The 19,820-nt window shown below is 49.4% G+C and overlaps 1 protein-coding gene across 2 annotated transcripts in view; it reads right to left on the reverse strand.

Annotated features, from left to right (window-relative positions):
- Window positions 1-19,820, reverse strand: part of ADAM12 (ADAM metallopeptidase domain 12) — a 340,207-nt gene that overhangs the window by 36,247 nt on the left and 284,140 nt on the right. For both annotated transcript variants that reach the window (XM_029932773.1, XM_029932774.1), the window contains exons 13-15: window positions 18,056-18,145; window positions 15,838-16,033; window positions 67-175 (exon numbers count right to left, since the gene is read on the reverse strand). In XM_029932773.1, coding sequence (XP_029788633.1) covers window positions 67-175; window positions 15,838-16,033; window positions 18,056-18,145 — 395 coding nt within the window. The remainder of the gene's footprint in view (window positions 1-66; window positions 176-15,837; window positions 16,034-18,055; window positions 18,146-19,820) is intronic.

Below are 19,820 nucleotides of genomic sequence, written 5' to 3' on the forward strand. Positions count from 1 at the left end.
ACCAGCCCTTGGCCATGGAGGAAGTTCAAAGTGACGGTGGCCGTGGTCCAGTCTCAGGTTCCGTACCTCATCTCGCACTTGGCAAAGGAACTCTTGAAGTCTTTGCCACAGTTGCCGTAAGGGTCACCTGCAGAGTTGACTCTCTCAAAGCAGATCCCAGGGGCCGGCTTTGCACCTGCAACAGAAGCACAGCAGCAGTTTTGCCTCCGAATGTTCTCCATATTTGTCCTTGACCAGCACGGGGCTTTTGGGGGGAAGAGGAGATGTGTCTGGTCTTCAGAGAAATCACGCCTGGCATCTCCTATCAGGAGCCAGCCAGTGCACGTCTAGCATCTTCTCCTGCCTCTGCCCGTAGTGAGGCCTGAGTTTCATGGCTCTATCTTCCTCAAGGTCACTCCCTGGGCCCACAGCTTGTGCGGCCGGTCAGAAGAAAAGGCCTGGCCGTCAGTCCAGACCTGACCTGGCCCAGACAGGAGGTGGCAGGCTGGCTGCATGGAAAAGGAGCTGGCTCTCTTTAAGGGTCTCCCACACAATTCCGGTGAGAAAATGTAAGCCCCGGAGGCCCCAAGGGAGAATGATGACTCACATGGGGACACAGAGACAAGGAGAGAGAGAGACAGAGACAACAAATGAGCAACACAGAGACTGTACACAACATTTTCTGTACTAGCCAGTACTAGCTTCAGTTAGTGCCTATACTGGGACTCTCAGAAGCCGTGGACACAGGAAGAGAATGCACAGAATGATGGCGCCCAGTAGAGAGGCACGTGGGGGCCAGAGGGCTCAGGACACGACCATCATTAGCACATCTGTTGTCCAGGGAAAGAGAAAATGTACTCTTTTGGGGTCTGCATTGCCAAAGCTTTGGACGGCTCTCATAGCCAATATGTAGTGACGGGAAATTCAAGAAAACAGCCCATACTGTCCAGAATACACTGTGCCTGTGGTGTGACCTTGGTCTACCTTCTCTTCTCTCCTGGTGTCCAGGTGCTCCTTCCAACATTGCTTCCGACCGCCGGGAGGCCCACTTCCCACAACTCAGTTCGGTCCCTCGCCTTCTCTGCACCAGCTCTGCAGAAGCTCCGTTCACTTTCCGAGGTCACAGCTGACTAGGATGCCACTCTAACAATGGGCAGGGGGGTGGACGATGTTCTTATTTCTAAAAGTGTCCTTTATTTTTTAATTTTTTACAATTTATTTATTTATTTTGAGAGAAACAGAGACAGCATGAGTGGGGGAGGGGCAGAGAGAGAGGGAGAGAGAGAATCCCAAGCAGGCTCCACACTGTCTGAGCAGAGCCTGATGTAGGGCTTTCTCCCATCAAACTATGAGAACGTGACCTGAGCTGAAACCCAGAGTTGGATGCTTAACCGACTGAGCCACCCAGGTGCCCCTAAAAATGTGTCTTTCTTTAAGCTGTACCTGGTTCCTCTTCGTTAGCCAAGAGTAGACATGATTAGCGTCTCATTAAAACACAACAAAAGCAAACAACAACAACAGACCCTTGAAACCGCTGAGATCCGCCCTGGGTTCAGCCACTGACCTCTGCATGAAGCTACCCGAGGAAACTCTGTTTCCTGTTCTCTGTTTTTCAAAAACCACGTTGAGCGGCCTTTCCAAACTCCCTTTGAAGAGCATTATCCCAAACTGGACACAGTCCTCTCCCCTAGAACAAGGTGAGGTCTCTGGCTCAGTGGCATCACGTTCCTCCTTTTTTTTTTTAAGTTTTTTTATTTTGAGAGAGAGGGAATGCAGGGGAAGGGCAGGAGAAAGGGAGAGAGAATCGCAAGCAGGCTCCTTGCTGTCAGCTCAGAGCCTGACACGGGGCTCGATCTCATGAACGGTGCAATCGCGACCTGAGCTGAAATCAAGAGTTGGACCCTTAACCGACTGAGCTCACATAGCGCGTTCCTCTTACGACACCCGGATGCCCGTTTCTACTCACAGCCTGATCACATTACTGACATGCTCAGCTTTTGTCTTCCATCTTTCGACACTCTTCTTTCTTATTTTCATCTACTTACTGGAGGTAGGAGGAGGGTAAGGACGAGCCTCAGTGCTGAGCCTGCACTTTGTACTTTAATTAATCCCGTTCGATGGTACTTTGATCAAAATACCTGGATCTAATTGACCAAAGCAGTTTGGAAAAGCTGGCATCTAAAATACCAACAACTCAGTGGTTGTTTGTATATGTGCGTGGACCCCATCTACTTATTGATTACTTGGCTGTCTCTGTCTCTCCTTTGTTCTTTCCTTCCATCTTTCCTACCTGCCTACCAACCCATCTGTCCGTTCATCCATCTACCCGTCCATCCAACCATCATCCAACCATCCATTCACCCACCCACCCTCCCATCTCCCATCGTGTTGCAGACTTCAATCATACACAGATTTAAGTGGGATTACTGTCTGCCAGGCACTGGGGTGTGATGGTTGACTGATGTGGACAAAGCTTCTGCTGGCTTTAAAATCGCAAGGAGAAAGAAAAAGAAAACAAATGAATACGTCTGAAGTCCAGGGGAGGCGGGGGGGGGGGCTGTGAAGGAAACAGCAGAGTAAGAGGGTCCCGGGGCTGCTGTTTTAAGCAGACTGGGCAGGGATAACATCTTAGAGAGGGACCCGGAGCTGAATTCCACAACTCGATCCGACCAGGGATCCTAAGAGGTAGGTCTCATTTTCCCATTTTACGGACAAGAAAACTAGGACTGAAGAGGTTAAATAAAGCCAGATAGTGGGGCCGTCTGAGGGTAAAGCTCAGTCCACCCCTTCCTGGTGCTCTGAGGTGTATCGAGGCCTCACATGTCCTGGGCCGGCGTGGGCCTTGAGGACACAGAACAGAAGAAGACCCCACTTGCCGCAGCCCCCCTCACCCCTCCCCGCCGCCAAGCAGAGAGACAGGCAGGTGCACATGGGTAACAGGACAAGAGCCAGGATACTTACCTGCGTGTAACCCCAAGTGATCCCAGACTTAGGCGGATCAGGGATGCGGGGCTACCACTGTGTTCGGAAAGCTGCTAAAATGAGGTTGTGATAAAATGGCTTTGTTCCTCTCGCCCTGCCTCAGAAGACCAGGATAAAGGAGCACCACAGTTTCTAGCAGACGCTGAGCTCCTGGAACTGGGCAGGCAGGGTTGACTTCACTCTACCATCGGTGCTATTTTGATGCGACATAAGTTTTGTTATTCTTACTGTTAACAAGTAATTTATCTTCTGGGAAATGTGGCCACTTAAAAAAAACACAAACGCTGTTGTAATTTGAATGTGTTAATTGACAAGTTTGTTTGCCTTATAGGGGAAAAAGAGATTTCTGTACATATATATATGGGTGTGTGTGTGTGTGTGTGTGTGTGTGTATAAACAGATCTCTGAGCGGTTTCAGACACATGAGCTTATAAACAGCTCAAAGGTAGGACTGGATGAGGGTTAGACTGGGGTGTGTAGAAGGTTAAGAGCAAAAGGGAAGAAGAGAGAGAAAGAGACTTGTGTCCACGATGATTTAAAACAAAGGAGTAAGTGGACGTTTAGGCTCTTTCCATGATTTGGCTATTGTTGACAGTGCTGCTATGAACATTGGAGTACATGTGCTCCTATGCATCAGCACTGCTGTATCCCTTGGGTAGATCCCCAGCAGTGCTATTACTGGGTCATAGGGAAGTTCTATTGATAGTTTTTTAAAACAACTTGGCAATAAACTAATTAATTTAAAAAAAAAAACCCAAAACCCAAAAGAACTAAATAAAGTTTGAAAAAGGACAAAAAATAAAACAAAGGGGTAAGATAGATATGTGAATCTCAGATAAAGTGGTTGAAATAGGACAGGTCAAGCAGAGGTATACAAGTGGTACTTAAGCAAGTATGAAGTGTTTTAGAAGTGAGAACAAATACTAGATCACCGCTGGGAAATCTGGACCCGGAACACAAACCTGGGTCTTCTAGGGAGGGGTGGCCTTGGGGTTTTAATGCAACAAATGGCAGTGGGATGAATGGCTTAGAAAACGAGGTGCCTGGGGGTGTCTGGGTGGCTCAGTCGGCTAAGCCTCCGATGTCAGCTCGGGTCATGATCTCACATTTGTGGGTTCAAGCCCCGCATCAGGCTCTGTGCTGACAGCTAGCTCAGAGCCTGGAGCCTGCTTCCGCTTCTGTGTCTCCCTCTCTCTGCCCCTCCCCCTCTCAAGCTCTCTGTCTCAAAAATAAATAAAACATTAAGAAAAAAAAAAGAAAACGAGGCACCTATTCAGTGCAATGACTGTAAAATCACCAGAGCCCATAAAGCAGTATCGATGTTTCCCAGTAACTCTGAAGTGGTATGCACACTCAAGGAGAAGCCGCCGCACGCGTAAAGACGGTGGCCATTTCCCCGAAGAGAAACTCACCCAGAAAAGGTGATGGCCAATTTGAATACGTACATTTTTAGCAACATGGATGACAGAGTTAAGAGTCATGTAACATATTGTCAGTTAACTTGATGAGAAATACGGAAAAGTCACATTTAATTAAGAGATAGTACTTTTTTCTTTTACTCCCCTAGACTGTGACGCAACACTCTTAGCTTCTTTAGATTTCTCGTTGGTCTTAAGGTCTTTGGTCAGCTGATCTTGGACAAAGGTGCCCAGAATACACAATGGGGTAAGGACAGTCTCTTTAATAAATGGTGCTGGGAAAACTGGTTTTCCACATGCAAAAGTATAAACTGGATCCTTATCTAATACCAGACACAAAATGGAGTAATGACTTAAATGTAAGACTTGAGACAACAAAACTGTAAGAAGAAAACATAGGAGAAAAATCTCCTTAACATTGGTCTTGGAAAGATTTCTTGGAAGGACCCCAAAAGCACAGGCAACAAAAGCAAAAATCAAATGGGACCGCATCAAACCGAGAAGCTTTTGAACAACCAGACGCGAAGTAAAACCATTTGAGCTAAAGCTGACCCCAAACCGAGAAGCTTTTGAATGGTCAAGGGAAACCATCAACAAAATGTAAGACAACCTGCAGAATAGGAGACGATACTTGCGAACCACACATCTGACAAAAGGGGAGCATATAAAACATATAGGGAACTCAGCAGCAAAAAAACCCCAAGTAACCAGATTAAAAGACGGGCAAAGGAACAGAATAGGCACTTCTTCAAAGAAGACAGACGAACGGCCAACAGTTACAGGAAAAGATACTCGACATCACTGATTATCAGGGAGACACAAATCAAAGCCCCAACGAGATATCACCTTGCACCAGTCAGGATGGCTATTACTAAAACCACAAAAGACCTTAAGTGTTGGCAAGGATGCTGAGAAAAGGGAGCCCTCATACCTTGAACTGCACGTTGTAGGGGTGTAAACAGAAACGGCCTTCGCAGAAAGCAGTATGCAAACTCCTCAGACGATTAAAAATAGAACTACCATATCACCAATAGTCCTGCTTCTAGGTATGTATCCAAAGAATTGAAATCAGGATCTTTAAAATAATTTTTTAAATGTTTTTTTTATTTATTTTAGAGAGACAGAGACAGACAGTGCGAGCAGGGGAGGGTCAGAGAGAGGGGGAGATACAGAATCTTAAGCAGGCTCCAGGCTCTAAGCTGTCAGCACAAAGCCCAACGCAGGGCTTGAACCCAGGAACCGTGAGATCATGACCTGAGCCAAAGCCAGATGTGTAACTGACTGAGCCACCCAGGCGCCCCTGAAATCAGGATCTTGAAGACATATCTAGACTCCCATGTTTCCTGCAACATTATTCACAATGGCCAAGACATAGAGCCAACTTGTGTCCATTCATGGATGAATGGATAAAGAAAATGTGGTATAGACATACAACTGAAGATAATTCAGCATTAAAAAATAAGGAAATCCAGGGGCGCCTGGGTGGCTCAATCAGTTAAGCGTTTGACATGGGCTCAGGTAATGATCTCACTGCTTATGAGTTTGAGCCCTGTGTCGGGCTCTGTGCTGACAGCTCAGGGCCTGGAGCCTGCTATGGATTCCCTGTCTCCCTCTCTCTCTGTCCCTCTCCCCCTCGCGCTCTGTTTCTCTCTCAAAACAAATAAACATTAAAAAAAAACTTAAAAAAAAATAAGGAAATCCTGCCATTTAAGACGGCATGGATAAATGTGGAAGACAGAATGCTAATGAAAGAAGTCAGACACAGAAAGACAAATACTGCATGATCTTACTTAAATGTGGAATCTAGAAAACCCAAACTGATAGAAGCAGAGAGTGGAATGTGATTGTGAGGGGCAGGGGTGGGGGTACGGAGAGGGGTGAGGAGGTACTAGTGCAAGAGTACAAAGTTTTCATTGTGAAAAATTAGTCCTAGAACTCTACTGTCTGGCAGAGTCTGTAGTTAATACTGCATTGAATACTTAAAATTTTGCTAAGAGGGTAGATCTTAATGCTAAGTGTTCTCTCTCACTCATGCACACACATGCATGCGCATGTGCCGCACACACAAATAAATGAAGAGGGGTCTGACCTTTTGGAGGTAATGAGCGTGTTTATGGCATCACGTGTGGTGATGGATGTGTACTGATCTCCAAGCTCGTCACGTTGTACACATTAAATACTACAGCTTCTTGTGTGTCAATCACACTTCATTAAAGTAGTTACAAAAAGTCTGCTTTCCGCAGCCCGTCCTCTGTACTTCTAGCTCATTTTGATGCTGACCTTTTTATTCTGTTGTGATGCTGTCACTGGAAATCTTATTTTTAGGCTCAAGTACCCATTCCTCCAACAGTGAGTCTTCTGAGTTTACTTTTTTCTCTTTGCTCAGCTGGTATAGACTCACGATCTCCAGAACCTAAGAATTCATCATGTTGCTTATCAAAGCGATCTTTTAAAAGATCTTTTACCAGAACAGCAACCAAAAGGATGGAGGCATGAAGTCACACCCTACAGATAATAATTAAACATACGATAAATGTCCTGGTCTTTTCTTTTTCAATTTTTTAAATGTTTTTTATTTATTTTTGAGAGACAGAGACAGCACGAGCAGGGGAGGGTCAGAGAGAGAGAGGAAGATACAGAATCTGAAGCAGGCTCCAGGCTCTGAGCTGTTAACACAGAGCCTGATGCAGGGCTCGAACCCATGAACCATGAGATCGTAACCTAAGCCGAAGCCGAATGCTTAACTGACTGAGCCATCCAGGTGCCTTTGTCCTGGTCTTTACTTAACCCTATTTTGTAAGTCAACTTCCAGCAAACCTCCTAAAGAGCACTGATAGAGGTTTCTGAGGTCCCATGTACCTTTCCAACAGGACTGTGAGAGTCAAAAGACATGATTCAGAGATGAAGAGGTCAGTAGTAAACCAGCCTTTCTGATGGATAATTTTTTTGGGGAAACCATGCTTTATATCTGGGCATGTATGGGACCTAAGAAAAACATGCTTATCAAATTTCAGTTGCTTTTGGAAGGCTGCCTCCTCTCTGGTCTCTATAATCAGCCAGGCTGCAGAGTTGGAAGAGCAAGAGATTTGGGACTAGGAATAATGTAGTCTGATCTGGTTCAACCCTACACACCAAGAGGCCCTGTAAAATGGGACAAGGACGTCACCTGACTCAAAGGTGCTGTGAGACTCCGTGAGTCCCCAACACACAGCAGGCTCTCAGTCAAATCGAATCAGAATAAGGCCAGCCATCCATCATGGGGAAGGGGGAGTCTGGCTCTTGGACATCAGGGATGGGAGGATGTGAGAGGGAAAAGAGAGCTCCTAGTGCCTGGCCAGGGTTATGACACTTACTTTGCTTGTAATAGTTCGTGATTCTATCAATAGGGACTTTACATCTGTCTCCTTCGGGGAGGACTGTCCCCAGTGCCTAGCACATCATCTAGCAGATCCTCGGACACCAATGAAAAGTGTTGAATGACTGGATAAGTAATTTCTGAACCCACCCTGAAACACGAGGGGGGAGAGAATTAGCTCATCTCACACCCCGGGACGCTCTGTACAGCTTGTATACTAAATAACAACTACAGTCGTAGCTCAGGAACTTCGATTTCCCTACACCGCTCCCCTCTTGACTCATTTAAGTGAGTGAGGTCCCCACGCCTCCAGATCCTGTGCTTGTCCTGGGCACTGTCCCAGCCTGCCCTGGGCTGGGCCGCTAGAGCCTCAGCTCACCACAGAGGCACTCAGCGCCATCTTGAAAGAGGTAGTAGGGGATCTCAAGTACAGACATTTGGGTCTGAGTCCTGTTCGCACTCTGGGAACAAAGGGCATCTTCCCTGTAATTCCTTCCCTTGCCCTTAAACCGACCAGCACACACATTTTAAATGAGTGAACACATTTTAGATCACCAACACACCAGCTGTGGGTACCCCCACTGTGAGGTACTGTGCTGGGTCCAACACGCAGGGTCTTTCGTCCTTATAACGACCCTGTAAGGTCTACACACCCCGTTTCACAGATTTAAACACCAAGGCTCAGTGTTCTGGCAACTTGCTGAAGATGATAATGTTGGGGAAGTGGTAGAGTCAGACGTGACTCATGGATCTCATGCCAAAGACCACGATTCTTCTACTCAGCTTCAATCTCCCTCTTAGAAACCACCTAGTTGGCAGCAGACTCCTCTCCCCGCAGATCCTTTCTCTCCGGAACCACCAGCTGACCCTATAATCCACCCATTCTCGGGCTTGGTCCATCTCCACCAAATCTTCCCCAGAGGATACCTTGACAGGCTGTGACACTGGCCACCCCATGCTTATTTCTCAAGTAATGGTAATGATCTGAGGTGGGTGATATGCCCTTGAGTCTGAGCATACCAGTTGGGTGGGATCTTCCTCCAAGGGGCGGGGGGGGGGGGTTGGACAATGGACAGAGGCAGTAAGTAAACCTTTTTATGCCTCTATGTTGAATCTCTACTGACTCCGGAAAAGAAATGAAAATCCCTTAATATAATAACTTGAAAACTTCGGCGGCAGAAGTAAGTCCATAAAGAAGCAAAGCTGGCTGGGGTTTGCTCTACTCAGGTCATGATCTCCGGGTCTGTGGGTTCAAGCTCCACGTCAGGCTCTGGGCTGAAGGCATCGAGCCCGCTCTGGATTCTCTTTATTCTTCTCTCTGCCCCCACCCCTGCTTGCTCTCTCTCTAGCTCTCTTTCAAAATAAATAAATAAACCCCAAAACGATGCTTGTCCTCATCCAGCTGGGCTTGTCCTCCGTGCCCTGGAGTCATGGCATAAAAACGTGGAGGTTTAAAGGCCAAGAGGTTTAAAATGAATGAAATTTACTTTACAAGCACATAAGCAGCAGAGACTGGATTCAGATCACAAGCCCGCTGTGACCCACCACCCATTTCAGGTCGCAGGCGGGGCCACGCAGGGCCCTGAGCGCCCTCTAGGGGCAGGAAGCTTCTGGCTGGAGGCGGGGCACTGCTCGGCCCCGCCCCTTCCAGCCCAGCCCCCTGCACTTTGGCTACCCCTCCTGGGGAGGAACCCCTCAGCGTGGGAGAGCCCTCCTCCGGTGAGTGGGAGACTCCAATCCCGCCTAGCGCTCTGTGCCGGGGTCAGTGCTGGGTACATGACCAAAGCCAAGTAAATCAGCATTTTCCTTGCAACCTGACTGCGGGAGCCCGTTGGGTAAGGGTCCTGGGCTGCCGTGCCCTTCTCGGCCTTCTCCTGCCACCAGCGTCCCGGGAGGCTGGACCTGGCCCTCCTTCTCTCGTCCCTGCTGCAGGGGCAGTCCCCTCCTTGCGTTCACCACGCTTACTTTTTTGCCTCCTGTGATGTCCCAAGGCTCCGGCCTCACTGTAAAATCCCAGCAACAGGCACAGCGCCTCAGCCTCTGGCCTGCACGCAGCAGGTGCGTGCCAAGAAGGAAGGCGTGAAAAACCACAGGGAAGGCGATTTGGGGAAGGCTCTGGGGAGCCTCAGCTGCCCTCCCCAGAGGAAGTGAGTTATGATTTCTGCAGAACAAAGCATCTCGGGTAAATGGATGCTGTCTCCTGGCTTATCTTTCCTGGGACTCTGGTTTTTCACTTACTCATTTACATCAAAGGAAGTATTACTGTGCAGTCTGATGGGGAAAGATGTAAGGTCATCAGAAGACAGCCATTTTACAAATACAGGCCAAATAAGAAACGTTATCAGGAGGAATTTTGACATCACACTGTAGTTTGCAATGACACAGAAAGAGATGGATTTTAATGCCGGTTTTCTCTTCACAGTGATGAAACTTATATTTGTGATTATAGTTTGGAAGTTCTAATGTCATTATGCCTATTGAAATGGACAGGATGACATCTTGCATTAAGCCCACAATTTGCTTGAGCTAATCTTTTCCTTAAAATGACTCTATTATGCAAATGATCTTCTCCCATTTGGGCGGATGGGCTCCTCCTTCCCTGTCACCAACTGTCATCACCTGTCCCAGCCCCGCTGCTCACACCCACAGACAAAGACACTCAATGAACAACTAAAGGTCGTCTTGGTCTCTTCTTAGCTGTCTCTCTCTTTTCTCCAAATTGACCTCTGCATTCAGTGGAGAATGGAGCCCAAAATGGACAAACCTTATCATTTCTTTCTCACACAATGGGACAAAAGGGAGACTTTCCAGACTCCTAAATGACAGGACGTTTGGCAAAAGCATCTTCTCTTCCCTTCACTCGTCACCAGAGTCGTGGACCATTAGTGGATGCACCTCACCAGGTGCATCATCATAATGCAAACTCACTTAAACCAGACTTGCAGACAAACACTGAATATTTACCAGCCCATAAAAATTGTCCGCCCAGCTCACACTGCATAAATCAAGGCACACTATTTTCTGGTGAGTGATAAAATAGATAAAACTAACATATTTCAGGACTTCCCTGATGCAAATAGTTTGTGGCTCTAAACATGTAGTTATCTGTAAGATTAATTTCCAAGTAACGCCTTCAGTAGCCATGTTCAGATAAACAACATGAGCAAAAGTACATTTTCTGCCTAAAGAAAAATATCCAGCTGATTTCAGAAGGAATAAAGGTCATATCACATTGACAGAAAATCTTTGTGGCTATTAAGACCAAACTGGACCAAGAGAGCTAAATGCAAGTTACAGATTGAACTGCAGATAACATTGCTGTGTTTGATATCAACGTATAAAGTCTTCAGATTCAACATTTGTGGAAGAAAAATTGGGGCCTCGGAGGAATTTAAGCTCCTCACCAACAAGAACATCAACAATAATTAGGAAAGCGACAAACGAACATAATCCCCAAAAGATATTTTAGAAGTATCTTACGTTGGGGGCACCTGGGTGGCTCAGTCCGTTAAGCGTCTGACCTTGGCTTAGGTCATGACCTCATGGTTGGGGAGTTGGAGCCCCGCACTGGGGCCCATGTTGGGCTCTGCGCTGACCATTTGGATCCTACCTGGGGTTCTCTCTCTCTCTCTCTCTCTCTCTCTCTGTCCCTCTCTCTCTCTGCCCCTGCCCATCTTGCATTCTGTCTCTCTCAAAAGAAATAAATAAACCTAAAAAGAAAAAGAAAAAGTATCTTACTTTGCTGGTTGGGAGTTGGAGGCATATGTTTTGAATTTTCTATCATTCTATTTGTAGAAAGATTTGGAAGCAGGATTAATTTATTGAAATATAATGCGGGATTGAGAAATGTCCATTTCAAAAGGGAATAGTTATCTGGAAGGAAGGGCTTTATCCGGTCAGTGTTTGGGCAGCCAGCTCTGGAGAGTAACGGACTTCCTGAGCGTAACTGACACTTCCGGATGACCCCACAGTTCATTTGGGTCACTGGGGTATGTGTGGCTCAGGCCAGCACAAGTAGGGGCTTTCTGAGTCCTGGAGCTCTGAGCTTCTGGGGTTTATCGGGAGCCTAAAGTGACCCTAACGCAAATCTGCTTCAGCTCCCAGAGCATTTGCTGATCATGGGGAAATGAAATATTGCAAATGCGTCTTTGATCAGAAGTTCTCCTTTTCTGAATTGTGAAAAGCTAATTCAAACCAACCACTGTAACACGGCATTAGAATGCTCCCAGACTGGTCTGTCTAGTTGGCCAGAGGCCTGGCAGAGGAAGTCACCCCCACCCCTGGGAATGTGACTGTCACATCCTGACTCTACGCCAGGCCCAGGCACTGTGGGGAGTACGTCACCCTGCAGAACCAGGCCTCTTGAGTCAGCATCTTATGAGCGCGGAACATCGATGAGTATTCAACAAATGAGAGAATGGGGGGGGGTGGGGGGGTGACAAATGAGGATCTCTGCTCTCCAGGTCCCAGTCCAAGCTCTGGACAAGCAGAGCCACCTGCAGTCCCCTGGGATGGCCCCAGTGTTTCTTTGCGCCTTGACGGCTGCTATTCTGAATGGCGGAAATACCCTTCCCCTCCCACCCCTGCTCAGGGACTTCTCCAGGGCAACCTCGTCGAGGACGCCTTCCTGATTGGCTCCATGCCACACTCCGGGTTGAGCCCTCCCTTGACCATGCCTCACCACATAACAGCACTCCGAGAATCTTGCTCGGTAGTCCACGAACTTCCTGTGAGCTCAGTCACATCTTAATTGTAGAGCTGGGACTTACCAGGCACCGTGGATCTAGCACACTACTGCATGTGACGTCTAAGATCCGATGGGTAACAAACAAGCTATGCAAGAGGGCAACGCACCCACAGGGTAGGCATACTACAGACCCATTTTACAGATGGGCACAAAGGTTGAGTAGACCTATTGAAGGTCACCTTGCTGGTAAGTGGTCTGTTTAACACCTGTGGCAGGCAGAAAAAGCACCCCCCCCTCCAAAGAAGCCGGTCTTCTTTCTAATCCTCAGAGCCTGTGAGTGTGTCACCTTATGTGGCAAAGGGGCTTTGAAGACGTGATTAAAGATTTGGGGACGGGGGATTCTCCTGAACGGTCTGAATCAGGGCAATGCGATCACAGGACCCTTAGAAGAGGGAGGCAGGAGGGTCTGACTCAGAGGAGATAGGACTATGGAAAGAGAAGCCAGGGAGAGACAGATGGGTGGACGCATGCCGCAGACCTTGAAGATGGAGAAAGGGCCACGGGCCACGGAATGCGGGGGCCTCAGGAAGCTGGAGGAGACAGAGGAATGTGCTCTCTCCTAGAGCTCGCAAAAGCAATGTTGCCCTGCCAACATCCTGATTTTAGGCCTTCCAACTCTCAGGACTAGAAGATGACATGTGTATGTTGTCACAAGCCACTAAATTTGTGGTAATTTGTTACAGCACCCACAGGAAACTCAGATGGTGCCCTTGAACTAGACCACGAGACAGCTGCACTGATAGGGAAGGGAAGGAACACCTTGCATTTCCACAGGAGGTGGTGAGAGGCCCTTCTGAGAAGGTCCCCCGTGGGGAGGGCCCCATGTGGTTCTGGCACACGTGTCCCCTGCCCTCTGGAGGGAGTTTGTGCAGCGATCTGAAGTACCACGAAAGAGCTGGCCGGAGTACACTGAACCCTTAGATGTCCAAGCCTGAGGTGGGTTCCCACGCTTGTCATTTCTAGGAACTCGGAGCCTCCCTGGTGTCACGTGCAGTGACCCTCTCATGGCAAATGCGCCACTGGCCAGGCAAAGGCCTCCTCGGCCCTCAGGGGAGGGGAGACAAAAGGTGAGCCAGTGGCCCCAGGGAAGCAGCCCTCCTGAGGAGCCCGTGTAGGCCCCTGGGCATCCAGGCTGCCAACCTCCCCGCCAGCCACAAGGATATTGAGAATTCAAAGGAGGGAACTTCCTACCACTCTTGCTTTGGAAAAGCTCAGTCCATGAGTCAGGCTGTCAGTTTGCCTGGCTGGCTTTCTCTCTCTCTCTGCTCAGGCAGCTTGAGAAGGACTAATCTGATGAGATAAATACCAGCCTCGGTCACCAGGAATCTGAGGCACGCAGCCAGCTGAGTCACCCAGCGGCAGGGGCCCAGGGAGCACCGTGGAGATGGGGCCAGGCGCGGTCACAGAGGGGGGCACCGAAGAGCGCATTTTACTCCAAAGGCTCCAAGTGCTGTGTGAGCTCTGGGCCCGGAACGCTGTTTTGGAAGGGAGCATCGTGACATCCCCTGTAACTCAAGAAGGGGCAGATCACTGAGTCTGGAGAAAGGCTGGGGAGGAGCGGCCACTAGGGATGCTTTCAGCCACGAGGGTTTGGCCTGCAGCAGTAGCTGCTGTCCCCAAGTGACCTCACTTGGCTAAAAAATGTCTGAAGTCACTAAGCCATTCAGAGCCCATCCAGGCATCCGACACGTGTACCGTGAGCACCTCCTCCTTGGCGCTGCTCCTGGCAAGGCCGTCACCCAGCATGAGATGGAGAGACCCCGCCCTTGCCCGGGGGCCAGGACTGGGCGCTCGGGTCCCCAGATGAAGCATAGGGCCTTCGCACAGGGCCTGAGGAGCGCTGGGAGACCTCCTCCCGGATCCCACGGGTGGGCTGCATGAGCCCTTGTTTCTGCACCACGCGCTCCTTCTTGCCCTTCAGGGACGTCCAAGTACCGAGGGGCCTCTTTGGCTGGTGGGGGCAGTGGGCTCCAGGACAGGACCCGACCCTCGGAAACATCGGTCTTTGTTCTCCCTGCTCGGTCACTGCTTTCACATCACATTGAGCAGCCACGCTTTGAGGCCCGGTCATCATTTTCTGTCCTGGTTTACTGCCTTCATCACTCCTGAAACCCAGACCTCACAATGAAAGTCTGACGAAGGCCCATATCGGGTTTCCCTCCCCCTGGAGCTTGCCTGGCTCTCCGCCTAGCTGACCACGGCGGCCTTGCCACAGCCGGGGTCCCTGGCCAGAACTGAGGTCACCTCTGCGGGCGGAGGGGAGGAGGGAGGATGACAAGACGGGGTGGGGACTGCACTCCTGGAAAGTGCTCTCGGGGGGCCTGGAGTCACTGCTGGCATCCTGGAGTGGGACAGAAGCAGCAGGCCCTGGGGTGAGGAGTCCTCAGGCCCCACAGGGCCCTGGACCTCTGGCCCCAGAAGACGGGTCAACCGAGAGCTACGTCCAGGGCACCCATCACTCCTCCTACATTCAAGCATCCATTCAACTGCAGCGCCTCTGGGACTTTTGTTCTGGACCTGGCTCTTGGGGGCAACTGCACGGTGTCCGTTGTTTATGGCTTTTGGGTCATTGGCCTGGGTTCAAATCCCAGCCGTACAACATCAGGAAGCTGACTTCCAGGCTCTGAATTTGAGCTCCGCCTTCTCTAAACTCGTCATTTCCCCACCTCGCTAATGCTGGAGGGGTGGAAGGGACGAGGCACACCAAGCATCCGGCCCAGCGTCCTATACACAGGAAGCAGTGAGTGGACAGCCCCTAACCCCCTGGCAGCTGCTTCCCGGCCACCTGCCCATCTGGGTGCCGTTTTTGGACCACACATGTCCAACCAAAATTAGAGGCATTAGAACCAAAATGCCTCTCAAGGCCCCCCAACACCTGTCTCCATGTTCTTCTCTGCCCTCTGGGATCCGGGGCCCCCACCCTGGCAGCCCCTTCCGTGTGCCTTCGGGTCTTGCTGTTCCCTGTGTCAGGAAGGACCGACCGCCCCCCCTTGTCCTTCCTGGTCCCAGATTCCTCACGCAGCAGGTCCGCAGGGACTTTCTCCTGCTTGAGCACCAAGAAGCACTTACATAATCAGAGCGAGGAGGAAGTTCTACCTGTCTGTCCAACTACCTATTAAGCCATCTGAGGGCAGGGTCATGGCCGATTCTCCTCGTCCCTCCCTAGGGCACATGCCCTTGGGGCAGGCTCTGGCCAGTGCCCATTTCTGCACGGCCAGCGACTGGCACGGCTCCAGGTCCCCCAGGGAGCCAATCGCTCCAGCTGAACAGAGGGGAGCTCTGAAGACGGCGCACCGCAGGGGTGACGCTTGTGGAAACGGAGTGAGCTCCCCAGCCCCCCGGTGGCAGCCACGTACCTGGTCCCCAGAGTGTCACGCACTGCTGCTCGTGGGTCTGACAGATGCCGTTGTAGCAGTAGCCGTCCACCCCCTGGCACGGGTACCCGTCGTGCAGGTACACGTTGGCCGGGCAGTGGGGGCTGGTGCCCGTGCAGAACTCGGGGAGGTCACAGGAGTTGCCGGAGGCCCTGCACGCCGTGCCCGCGGGCTTCAGCTAGAAGGAGAGGCTGGTTATGGCACGAGCACCACAGGGAAGGCGCTCCTGGGGCAGAACGCAGCGAGGTCACCCTCATGAGGCCTCACATGAAGGGGCAAGGATTGCAAAGGAAGAGAGGCACAGAGAGTCATTAAATCAGTAGACTCTTACTCTGGGATCTGGGATTCACCTTTCCACTGGGGGGGGGCAGTCAAGAGCTGCCTCTTTCTAAAAAACATTTTTTTAATGTTTATTTATTTTTGAGAGAGAGACAGAGAGTGAGCAGGGGAGGGGCAGAGAGAGAGAGGGAGACACTGAATCTGAAGCAGGCTCCAGGCTCCGAGCTGTCAGCTCAGCACAGAACCTGATACGGGACTTGAACTCATAAACTGTGAGATCATGACCTGAGCTGAAGTTGGATGCTCAACTAACTGAGCCACCCAGGCGCCCCAAGAGCTGCCTCTTTTTAATTTCATGTAATATTAGGGTCTTCTGATGAGGAGACAGGCTCGTTGCTGGCATGCGTCCCCTCAAAGGGGGCATGGGGAGGGGGGGCTGGCTGCTGGGATCCTTGATGCTGAAGATCTCTGCTTGCCAAGGCCGTCACATGTTTTAAGATGAAGTTTGCTCTTAAGTGTTAGCACTGTGGCCAAGATGACAAAAATCATTCCAAGGGCTCGGTGACAATAATATTTCACTTTGTCATCAAATCATGGAGTTGGAAACCCATCTGTAGGGCTTCAGGGGGCAGAAGTGAAGCAAAGGCACAGTAAAAGATGTTAGGAACCGTTGGCCAATGCCTCATCTTTCTGCGGCTGAAAAAACTGAGGCTCAGAGTGGCTTGTCAGAGGCTGCACAGCCATCCATCTGCCCCCCCCCACCAGCAGCAGCTGTGTGCCAGGGGGGTGCCAGCTTTCTTGAACATTCCCCAGAAGTTAATCACGCATAGAAAGGGCAGGAGGAATATTTTAGGCTGAACGTAAGATGCTGTAATTCACTTCTGAATCACTGGGCTCTGGTTTGGGAGCCAAGAGGGAGTTTCCCGCAAGCAGAATGCCAAGATCAATCACTTTCTTACTTTGCTTTTCTGTTTGGAGTGTCATTGTAACTACTGTATTGTAAATGATGGAAAATAATTGCATATGTTAAAGAAATATGAAACTTTATAAAGTAAAATAAAATAAAATTTCAAAAAAAAAATAAATACTGTCATAAACAAAAAAAAACCAACAAAAAACAAACAAACAAACAAACAAAAAAAAGAAAGCAAGCCTGCCCTTGGAACCTTTGAATCAAAAGCTCAGGCTTCTCCTTGGTCAGATCTCAGCTCTGAATAACGAGATAAACACTGGAATTGCCAAAACAAAAGGCAATTTGTCACGGTAGCAGCAATGACACGGTGGTAGCAAAGGGCCGCCGGCCGGCCGTGACTGGCTGGGTGGGGGTGGCTCAGCCAGTCCTTGTGTTAGGAGGACATCAAGATCAAGGTGTTTACATAAATGTCCTCCGTGACCCATGTGGCTTCTCAGCCCAGCAGGTGGATGTTCTTGGGATGGAGCACAACACTGAGCCAGAGTTTTGGGGAACGATCCTTTCCCAACCCATAAATACATAATCCATCACAGATGACTTAGCATTCAAGCGTGCATTTCACACCCCGGGGGCGCCTGGGTGGCTCAGCTGACTAAGCAGCTGACTCCTGGGTTTGGCCTCAGGCCATGATCTCACAGTTGGTGAGTCAAGCCCTGCACAGGGCTCTGAACTGGCGCTGTAGAACCTGCTTGGGATTCTCTCTCCCTCTCTCTTTGCCCCTCCCCTGCCCATGCATTCTCTCTCTCTCAAAAAAAAAAAAAAAAGATAAATAAAGTGTGCATTTCACACAAAGATTAGACGACAGTGGGGGGCGGGGCATCAGCTTGCACGGTGAGGAGTTGTGGTTTTCAGAGCAGAGGGGCCCGGAAGCCATCCTGTGGTCTCACTCGTCCTCTGTCATTACGGGAGGACCTGAACCTGGGGGTGGCCTCGGCCAGGAGAACTCACCTGGCAGTCTTCACAGCACAGCCCGTGTGCGCACACGGCGTCCGGCTTCAGGGTGCAGGTGGTGGCGTTGCAGCAGGTGCTCGTGCATTCCTGGGGGGCAGAGTGGGGCTCGTTTGACAGGGTCGCTTGTGGCAACTACTCACGGAAGGCACAGGGGAGGAACTGAAACCCAGCCTGACCCGGACTATCTTCACGGCTAACGAAGCCAAGCTTCTCCTAAGTGTTTATGAACTGACAAGGTCTGAGGGTCCCTGGGAAGAGTCGGCAGCCCTCAGTGCCCTTCACGGAAGGTAAGGGGGCCTGCGTGGGAAGTCAGGCTGCCGGATCGGGTCAAGCTGGCCGTGGCTGGGGCTCTGTAGGGAGGCCTCTGATTCAAAACTCATGTAGGTCTGATTGCAGTGAACTGTATCGGGATCGCTGGAACACTCAGAACTCACTTATTTAAAAATATACATAGACGTGTACAAACTTAACTCTTGAAATACTGGCCCTTTAAATCTGGAGCAGGCCAGCAGGGAACCGGGTCAAATCAACTGTGAAACCACAATTTCCCTGCCATCCAACCAAATACGGGAGCCAAGACTCTTGATCCACACAGACAGGCTGCCGCACCTGGACAAGGCACCTCTCAGGTCAGAAATGCACATCGGAATGACCAAGAGCTCAGAAAGGAGGTCTGTGGGCTGTGACCATGGATTTGCAAGGGATTTTTTTTTAATGTTTATTTATTTTTAAGACAGAGAGAGACAGAGTGCAAATAAGGGAGGGACAGAGAGAGAGGGAGACACAGAATCTGAAACAGGCTCCAGGCTCTGAGCCGTCAGCACAGAACCGGACACGGGGCTCGAACCCATGAATCGTGAGATCGTGACCTGAGCTGAAGTGGGATGCTGAGCCGACTGAGCCACCCAGGCACCCCGCAAAAGATTTAAACAGACAGATCACATATGAGACGTACTGCTCTCTCGGAACCGAGAGAAAATGACCTCCTTCGTTAGGCTGTTCTTCACAAGTACGCGCTTTCTTTTTTTTTAAACAAAATCCCTACAAAGAATGGAGACCTCCTCTCAGCTCTCAGCAAAAGGTCTATACATATTACCTAGTGCACAAGAAGTACTTGTACTTTAGAACATCCCAATAACCTGGAGTTAACACATCTTAGAAGAAAACGAAGTATCAGAAGGAAGAGTTCATGAAGTCATTAGTATTAATTGGTATTAGTTAATGTCCTTAGAGTATTAATGTCCTTGCAGTATTAATTAAAGTTCTTTTATTTAGTGTGTAACACGAGAAGAATATGTATACTATTAGCTAGAGTGAAACCAACCATGTAGTACTTTAATAGCACACTATTTTACTCCTGAAAACCATCTTCTGTTAGTGAATTTATCATTAGTATTCCGAACGCATTGATGACATTTTGTGGATAATCAAGAAGATTTGGGACTATCCTAGATCTCTGAACTGTGCCCTGTGAGACTCTACAAGTCATGCTCTCATTTGGTGTTTACTATTTGCTCCCCTTACGCATATATCCAAAGTTATTAAATTTTAAATTTGCTCAAAGACCTTATAAACATCCGGAGTGTATAATATACACAAGAAGATGAAAGTGCCAACCAGACATCAGAGCTGTTACTTTCATGACAGTAAGGCTTTCTAACTCGTGGACTTCTATAAGAAGTTTAGCAGCTTGTTTTATTTTTAAAAGGAGTCCATTGATTGCATTCCTGATCAGTGCCCTCAACTACACGGCCGTGTTATC

The sequence above is a fragment of the Suricata suricatta genome, chromosome 2, assembly GCF_006229205.1.
Source record: "Suricata suricatta isolate VVHF042 chromosome 2, meerkat_22Aug2017_6uvM2_HiC, whole genome shotgun sequence".
In the NCBI taxonomy this organism is placed as follows: domain Eukaryota; kingdom Metazoa; phylum Chordata; class Mammalia; order Carnivora; family Herpestidae; genus Suricata; species Suricata suricatta.